The sequence below is a fragment of the Mytilus californianus genome, unplaced genomic scaffold, assembly GCF_021869535.1.
Source record: "Mytilus californianus isolate M0D057914Y unplaced genomic scaffold, xbMytCali1.0.p SCAF_7, whole genome shotgun sequence".
Taxonomy (NCBI): Eukaryota; Metazoa; Mollusca; class Bivalvia; order Mytilida; family Mytilidae; genus Mytilus; species Mytilus californianus.
Window position 1 is genome coordinate 68,021,330 of NW_026262723.1, and position 9,737 is coordinate 68,031,066.

The following is a 9,737-nucleotide window of genomic DNA, read 5'->3' on the forward strand; positions in this document are numbered from 1 at the left end:
TAACTGATTTCAAGGAAGGATTCGATTCCCAGTGAAGGCATATAAAAATTACAAAAATTAATGGCAAGTTTTTAAATTAATTCCATTAGTGAACAGAAATCAGTAAATTAGCCAATTCAAACTTAATGAAATTAGGCACACAAAAGGAAACAATTGAATATAATTTGGTGAGTCAATTTCAGCGGCAGATTTAGGAAGCGTTGATTCTAGAAAAAGAATCCACGGTAAATGAATAGGCTGACGTCACCACAATGGTTTAAATGTAATGAATGTTGCTAATCGTTGAAGGCCGTACGATGACCTATAGTTGTTTACATCCAAATCATTTTTATCTCTTGTGGATAGTTTTCTCATTGGAAATCATACGAAATCTTCGTATATTTTATTTTAAGCAGGAATAAATTTTCAATAAATCATGGTCTGACTGTCAAGCCATCAAACACATGACTTCCCACATTTGAGACAAGCGCACTACCAAGAGATCACTGATAGAGTTTAGTGGACCTTAAAAGCTAAATATTTATATCAGTTTGGCATGAGTTGTATTCTATTTGAAATATTGTTTGAGTATCATTCTAATGAGTTGAATACAGGTCAGCATTCAGAAAGCAGGAAACAGCGTCTTTTAACATCGAATTTTCAAGTACTTTTTCTATACTAGAGTATATTCGTGAATAAAGGGAACTGTGAGGTATTTAAGGTCAATGAGACAGCAACCTAAACGACTCAAAAAGACACAAGAAATAATTTTAGATTAGCCAGGACTATTTAAACGATATCTCAGGCCCTAAATCGCCAACTTAAACTACAAATGTTAGTTCATTTTCAGGTGTTGAATGATGCATGATCTTTTTATAGTTCTTGGATAGGCTTAAGCTGATTACCATTATTAAATTAAGTCAATGAGATATCTAAGAAATGAACTTTGTAATGCTTTTCTTTATATATATCTTTGGCCGTGATATTTTCATTGAATAGATAACTCATGTTAGTTCTTTGTCATTCTCATTTGGTCGATTTTTTCAGATCACCACATACATGTTTACAGGGTACACACATTATGCGTGGTTGCTATTAGCACTTCCCACAGGAAGAAACCCCATCGATTCATTTAACAGTGATATATTCAGACTGAGACTACTGATTGTATGAATACTCGGAAATTAAATATCTAGAAAATTCCTTATACCTCTCTTTGACATTTTTTCCCAAATGAATCTTCAGAACTTCCTATTGTTTTCTTGTCAGAAAAAACACCACACTATATAAAACGAATGTGTGGTATGCTTTCCATTTTGGCAACTATCAACCAGAGTCATATGTGTTTAATGTGAATTTATGCAATTCAAATATTGTAAAAGTAGCTGATGAAAAAATACCAGTAAATGATGAAGCAAGGACACTAGAGCAATAACTATTTCAGCAATAATCATGACAAAATCAAAGTCATTAACCAAACTGATTTAAAGGTATTTTTGAACTAATATTAAACATTTTTGTTTATTATACCTACACTTATAATTACTATAAATACATAACAGAAACATAAGATAAAATGTCCAAACTTCAACAAAACGTACTTCTTTAAACGGAGTTTTACTGTGCGTATTGCTGTATGTTTGTTTATTCCACATTAGCTAGAGGTATAGGGGAGGGATGAGATCTCACAAAACATGTTTAACCCTGCCACATTTTTGCACCTGACCCAAGTCCAGAACTTCTAGCCTTTGTTAGTCTTGTGTGTTTTTTAAAAATTTTGGTTCATTTGTATGTTTCGGAGTTAAGTGTGGCATCCATTTCGCTGAACTAGTATACATTATTGTTTAGGGGTCAGCTGAAGCCCGCCTCCGGGTGCGGGATTTTCTCGCTGGGTTTAAGACCCATTGGTGGTTTTAGGCTGTTTTCTGCTCTTTGGTCGGGTTGTTTTCTCTTAGACACATTTCCCATTTCCATTAACTATTTTCTTTAAAAATCAATCGGCGCATCCATTTTGGACGGGCAAATATTGGACATACCACAATTGACTGCTTTGTGAAATTTTGTCTTTAGTTCAAAAGTTAACAAATATCTCGAAGCTCCATACTATAATTGAAGTAAAAATACGTATATCAGATGCAAAACATCCTAAATTATGCACCTACATTAAACTTTTAAAGCCCATAGAAACAGATGTAAACCATTCAATTATACCAACTTGGCTTTTTTACCTTCTCCAATAAAGAGTTCCATTTCCATTTGCTTCTTCTCAAAGTGTGATTTTAAAATAAAAAATAACTACAAATCGAAATTTTAATACTCTGAAGCGAGATGATATTTTCATTTCTTTTAATCGTTTATATAAGTTATACGGTTATGAAAGGAGTTTCAAACACACTCGAATGTAAAAAGTGTAGACGACTTACCTTCTTTAGCATATTTCTATAATTTGTTTTAAGATACTTTTGTGACAGTATACATTCATCAGATAATAATTGTAGATTAAATGTTAATAAAACTTTGAATTTTTTCGAAATACTGAGAATGTTCTACCCTGGGAATAGATTACCAGAGCTGTATTTGACAAAACCTCTCAATTTTTGGACTTTTGTAGAAGAAACGCGCGTCTGGCGTCCACAATTTTAAACCTGGTATCTATGATGAGTTTTTAAAGTACTTTTTATCTTTCCATATTATTTTATGAAAAGGAATTGATGAGGATGCATCTTCAAAATAAACAATTATTACACTTTAACAAATCAGTTGTTCATTTAATTCCCATTTTATAATTATAATGATGCATTGGTTATAGGAACAGTAATGGTGTGCACTTTAAAGGTATTGCCTACAAATTGTTTTCTGAAATATTTGACTATTTACAAATACGTATAAAAACGGACATGTATGGAATATTTCATTGCAGTTTTATTAAATATGATTCGTTTAGTTTTATCTTCCACCTACGATAGTAGAGGGGTGTTATATTTTCTGATCTAGATTTGGCTTCCTCTGATCGTCTGTCCCGTGCAAGATTTATAACTTTTAAAATTATATACCAAATTAGGGTTTCTATCTTGATTCTGCGGTTAACTTAACATGGAAATGTGATACAGGGAAAAAAAGGGGGAGGGGGCTGTTATATGTTGTATGGACACATATTCTTGTTTCATATGTTGTCACATTAAAATAATTTTTCTATTATATGTGTGTGTATCTCCAATTTTCATTTTCTAGCCACTACCAAATTAACGGGTATCTTTTGCAAATTATGTATACTATATATTCATACCAAATATGCACTCTAAAATAAACACTTATTGTCCTACATACTGTCGATACTTATATTTTGTCGTTTCACTATGTCGTGACTTCTACTTCGCATTGAACATAAACCAACACAAAGGCAAAATATAGCAAGACGTCGTGACTGCAATATGCATCGAAATTCGTATTGTCTTATTTTTTTCTTGTGAAAAATGCTCATCAATGATTTATGTTGTGTAAACGAATTCGTTGACCCCCTATTAGTTGTACATCAATGCAATAGATAAAATAATACTAGTAGATATACCTTGTTAATTTTGCCTGGAATTGTCTTTTTTATTCAATGTACTAATGTACTCATATAGCATTTTAAACTGGCATTCTCGTTAAACAACATCACAAAGTACAACCCTAATCGAGCACAGTCACCTTCTAAAATGCAATCTGTTAAGGAATTTTTATCTATAAATTTCATTTTAAATGCAGGATAGTGTTTTCATCAGGTGGGTTACATGTTTAAGACACATAAATTCGTTCTTGTTGAAATGTTCTCGTGTTACGTACTCACATACAAATCGTAACTACTCGGCCATTCTCGCTACGCCTACAATAGGCGTATCGAGAATGGCCGAGTAGTTGCGATTGACTTACATACTTGATAGAATTGGATGAAATGGATAACTGAAGTTCTGATAAAGTCTTCTTGTTTAGTTTTCAATAAAGAATGAGGTGACATATATGTTTATTCAGTTTGTCAGAAAGCATGCCGTTTAATATAGAGCTAATCCTACAACATGGTCACTTGGTATTCCTTCGAGGTCATATGGTTAGCTCCGGATGTCTTTTTTTGTTAACTCTGGATTTTGTCTTTCGCGTATCTTTTAAAAAGCTTATGCTAATGCGATTTATAGATGTTTTCTTTTTCAATTTTTATAGTACTTATTAAGTTTCAAATAATTTAATAAAGAGAAGGTCGGCTACTCTCATGGCGAGCTATAAATTTGAGGAATTATAAGGCCTGTATCTTTTAAATAACTACTCTGTAAATTGTGTGCATTGATTTTGTCGAACACATTCTTTATGTTACTTCAACATAAACATTCTTTTATTTGTGTGTTTTTCAGAATTATTAAATATACTGTTGCGAATATACCACTACCATAACAGTATAAACATTATGTAAGAAATATTAAATTTGCAATTCTCCAAGCCTGTTTTTATGCCCCCGCCGTAGCGAACGGGGCATTAAGTTTTACCCTGTTCTTGAGTTATGTCCCTTTATAACCTTTATAACATTATATGAAAGCGGGGGAATCCTCTGTGTCCCATGGACACATTCCCCATTTTTTTTTATCATATTGGCTAACATGTATATATAAATTGTACATAGTAGAACAGATTGCAATTCATATTCGCTTTGTATGGAAACGCAATCAGTCACTAACTCTTTAAATTGGCTTTGACTTTTCCTTCAATTTGATTTCCGTTCGCATAATTTTTTATACTTTCCATTTGCATGGTGCTGTATGATTTGTTTGAAATGTTTTGTTTCGACTATTCCATGTGATATTAATTATCAATGAATTGGTTTGAAATCTCACCTCAACGGCCTTAAATCAATTGGGAAATGAAACTTTAGGAATGATTATGAGTTAAACTTTAGTGAAGCTAGTTCATTGAGGACAACTGTGTAGTATGCACCTTGTTTATTCTAAACTATTGAAAATTAAACTGAAATAATCTGTCTTAAGTATTCTTTAAATGATCCTTGATTTTGTCCCAGAAAAGTTCTTTTGCGTTACTGTCTTCGCTCCAAGCTGCATAATTTGATAACTTAATGAACGAGTAAATTGCTGCATTCATATTTTTGAATTCAACTTCCTCAAGCATAACAGGGAAAATTGTTAATGATCCTTCTTTAGTAAGTTTGCTTCGAGCCACATCAAGCTGAAAGAGACACCATTCATTTTTGGAAAAGTTATTAGAAAAAACAGGTATAACCATTTTGCTCAAATTCATGTGATCAACGATATTGTCCGCGAAAACTTTCCCAAGTTCGAAATCCCTATGAGGAATACATAATTTGAAGCCATATTCTATTTCTATTTCCTTGATAAGTTTGTTTTTTATCCACTTAAAATCCTCATAGCAGTATATAACGTATGCAGCATAAACACAATTATTTTGTTTCAGCTTGTGATAATTTCTATAGCGGGATCGGATGTTATATAATTGGAAACGAATGCGCCATCTACAAAAGTAGACAATAATTGTGGCAAATAGAATAATACCGACTAGACATCCAACTGACACTGCAATAATTAAAACGATATTTTTACAGTTTTCGGGAGTCGGATTGTAATTGATCAGAAACTCTGAGTTGTCACACTTGTATTCTTTTGCATTTTTTATGATTACCTTTGTTGATTTCATCCACTCTCTGAACCACATTATGTCACAAGAACACGTGAAATGGTTATTTGAAAGATCAATTTTCTTTAAATTATCAAGCACTATTGATGGTATAGATTTTGAACTTATCATGCTAATTTTATTATTCTCCAAATTAAGTCTTTGTAGTGCCTTAACTCCTTTAAACGTTGAGGAACCATCTGCCCATGGTACTATCTTGTTGTCTGCCATAGAAAACTCCTTAAGCTTGGGGAATTGGTTAAGGAAGTACCTGGGAATATAACTAATTTGTAAATTTTCCAAAAAAAGATTCTGTAGTTTTTGTAGAGGTTTGAACATTTCTCTAATCGCTTTTTGTGTAAAATCGAACACGTTGTGTGACAAATCAAGAGAAAGAATATTCCTACATTGAGCGAAAAGTGTATGCGGAACAAAAAATCCGATTTGTGCAGACCACTTGGAAAAACGGAATCCTTTAGTCATATAAAAGCTTAATTGTTCTAAAGAAGAGCTATTAAATGCAAACGGGTTTATTTTTAAGCTACGTCCTTGCATTTCCATCAAACTGAGTTCCTTTAAGCTCTTTAGTTCTGAAAATGTATTGTTATGCAATTGATTTATGTCGAGGCCGTTTAAAAACAATTGTTTTAATGATTGTAGGCATCTGAATTTTTCTTTCATGTCCGCAAATGACCGCAGCTGTGTATATGAAAGATGTAATGTCTTCAACTTAAAAAGTCCGTCATCACAAAACGCCGGGATTTCAGATAACGGGTTGTCGCCCAGATGTAACCAAGTTAAGGTAGAGAGTCCTTTTAGATTCAAATTTCGACTTGATATTCTATTCCAATTTATGTCTAGACTGATAAACTCTTTTAACTGTGCAAACCATGTTCCATTGAATGTTTCAATATTATTGTTGGTCATGACAATTTTCTGAATCTTGCACCCTTTAAGTCCACCAAACATGCCGTCAAAGGGTTTGAGTTTCATGCTTTTTAATACCAATGTATTAATGTAACGTTTTGGTAAGCTGTAAAAGCTGTAAGCTAGATCACTACTTTTAAGTTGATTATTACCAGAAATGTCTAATTTACATAACCAAATCATATCACTGAAGGTATTGTTGTGAATGAATTTTATTTTGTTGTATTTTAAGTTCAAGTCAGTTACATGGGAATGCGTCGAGGATATATTGTCTAATGACTCTTTAGATAGTATCTGTAAGTCGTTGTTAATAAATACGACTTTCCTTGTTCCATCTGGGAATTCTGGAATGTATGTTAAATTTCGTGTTGAACTTCCATCGCATATTCCAACGTATATTTTGCTTTTTTGTCCTCGTTCCACACTACATTTACAGTACTTGTTGCAGGTTGTATTTGCTAACACCAGTGGTAAAATCGTAAGAAGTGTAAGCTTCATAATGTCTGAAAAAAATCTTTAGATTAACTCGCATAATATATAATAAGGACGAGTTCGATTTAGAGGAGGATTCGGATATTAATAAAATTACAAGTTTATTTGAAATATTTCACATTTAATGTTTAATTTTAAACATTTATTAAACGCAACATAGAATAGTTATGCTGTGGATCTTAAACTTTGATAACATTTAAAATGTAGTTTTGAGAAATATGTATCACTATGTTTGTTTTGAAAGTGAAAATCATATCAGGAATTTCACTTAAAAACAGGCTTTTTATTATTGATTTGCATATTAAAGATTTTGAATTGAAGACAACATTGTGTTCAATCATCTTTTCTAAATTTCGAATATGGTATGTGTACAATAACTAATACCATTCTTAAATGATACTTGAAATTGATTATGTTTTGCAATCTGACATATCCTTATGACTGAATGTATTTCTTTTTCTGATTTCACTTTGTTCTTCCAATTATCTGCAAAATGTAGGAATGGTTTAGTACTTATAAAAACACCATTTTAATCCCGCTGCATGTTCAATGCATTTGTCCAAAATCATTAGTGGTCATTATAAACATAGGGAGATGTGGTATGATTGGCAATGATACAACTATCTACCAAAGTTCAAATGAAGTTAGTGTATGCTATTATAGGCAACCGGAATGCCTTCAACAATGAAAAAAACCCATACCGTATAGTCGTTTATACAACGATTCGACATAAAAGACATGAAAGATATGATACAATTCAATTGAGAAAACTAACGGCCTTATTTATGACAAAACAATTTACGAAAAACATATATGACAGACAATAAACCAATTGCTTATTATTGCATTTTAAGAATATTTTGTGTTTCGTATGAGGATTCGCCTGTAAGAAATTTACTAATTATTTGTCCAGATATCGAGCCAATAGAACATGTCGTTCGGTGTGGATACTTTTCCTAGTTGTCTTTTTTGTTTAACATGAACAATGTAACAACTATTGCGATGTTGTTATTTTTTAAACTTATCTCCTTTTTTATGTATATTACTATTGTATATTATTAATATTCAATGTCAAGTATGAAAGTCACATTACAAAAAGTGGATTTTTCGAAAATCATCTTCCTCTTCGTCACAAAGTCCTTAAAATACATGTTTATATTTAGCAAGGTAAATTTTACAATTAATTTACATAGGATTTAAATTTTGCCCATTAAAGAAATGCTTAATATAAATAGATATTTATTGTTCCTGTCTGTTGAATATTTGTTCTTATATTGTTCAGGTATGTTTAAAGAAAAATAAGACGGTACCAAGGGAACAATAACAAATAAAAAATGAAGGACAAACAATGCCATTTCTAAAAGAAGAAATTACAATAATCCAATTTACATAACAAGTGTCATGTTATACGCATTCTTGAAAGTTTTTGTTAGTCACCTAAAGAAATGAACTTAGAGCTTACAGTTGAAAGATATGTGCTCTGAAATCTGTTCTACTAGTATCAGCGTTCAAGAAGCGCTGCGTTTTGCTTACAAAGACGTTTAAAATGGTCATATTACAAAACTTGTACAGATGAAATACATAATAATCATTATTAATATTATTCTATTATTCTAGTATTATATAATTCTTTTTGTAAATTTAATCAGTTAAAGTACATCATTGCAGATCTATTCTATTTGAGAGGGGGGAAATTTTATTTTGACTATTTATACATGATAGAAGATGTCATAACGCCAAACACAGGACTGTAGAATATCAAGGACAGAATAGAGATTCCAAAGCAATTTTTATCAATCGAAATTAATTATAACAACTGACCTTAAGAGTTGCTTCATCAAACGTATGATTATATTTGTTTCATAACTTCCTGTGTAATCTAACTAAAATCATATATATTAAGGAAGTAAATGAGGAAATACAGTTGTATTCACTTTAATATGAACTTTGATATGGACTTTTATAAAACTTGATGAATCATTTTATATGTTTAAATCAAATGTTTTCAAATCTACAGTGTTATCTGTGTTCGAAGCGCTTTAATCATTGAAACTTTTTCACAAAAAAAAACTCTGAGTCAAAGATACGTGTATATAAGCATGCGTTACATTACACACGTTTATTTGTACACGAGACAAATATAGATAATGTTTTACATTTTGAATTGATATATCAATTTTACAAATATAACAGGATAGTCGAAAGTAGATTCTATACAGGTAGTATCTTTCCAAAAAACTTGTCTGACTTTATCAAGTATTTAAAGTAAGAAGAAGTCCGATTTTAGACGTGTGTTTAAATTCTAGTATAGGTACTAGACTACTTCAGTTAAGAAATGTACTAGTTAAAATATTTGGGTAGGTACTGTCTACTGCTACGAAGATTTCATATACATGAGTATTATTTTCAACAAATGACCGTAAACTTATGAATTTTGTTGTAATGAGGACGTCCTTTCAAATTCATCGGTTATGCAATTTGTTTTTTTAACGTATTGAATGCTGTGGGTATTACTTTTGGTTTTGGCTAATATTTATCAAAGATAAACCCTATACTCTATTTCAGATTTCATATAAATGAATTGATTAAACTATTGGTTACCTCACTATTTTTTTTAACTATTGTAGGGACCTCGGCGGCCGGGTTGTCGAAGAAGTTCATCTACT

At 31.5% G+C, this 9,737-nt stretch overlaps 1 protein-coding gene across 1 annotated transcript; it reads right to left on the reverse strand.

The window, feature by feature from the left end:
- Positions 1 to 4,931: 4,931 nt before the first annotated feature.
- Positions 4,932 to 9,006, reverse strand: LOC127708010 (toll-like receptor 4). Its single transcript, XM_052212799.1, has 2 exons — positions 8,893 to 9,006; positions 4,932 to 7,082 (listed from the first exon to the last, which is right to left on the reverse strand). The coding sequence occupies exon 2, from the start codon at positions 7,075 to 7,077 to the stop codon at positions 4,987 to 4,989; it is 2,091 nt and encodes a 696-aa protein (XP_052068759.1). The 5' UTR covers positions 7,078 to 7,082; positions 8,893 to 9,006; the 3' UTR covers positions 4,932 to 4,986.
- Between the last annotated feature and the right edge of the window lie 731 nt (positions 9,007 to 9,737).

Coding starts and splice junctions, on each gene's coding strand:
- LOC127708010 (XM_052212799.1), bottom strand. CDS start 7,077: ATGAAGCTTACACTTCTTACGATTTTACCACTGGTGTTAGCAAATACA.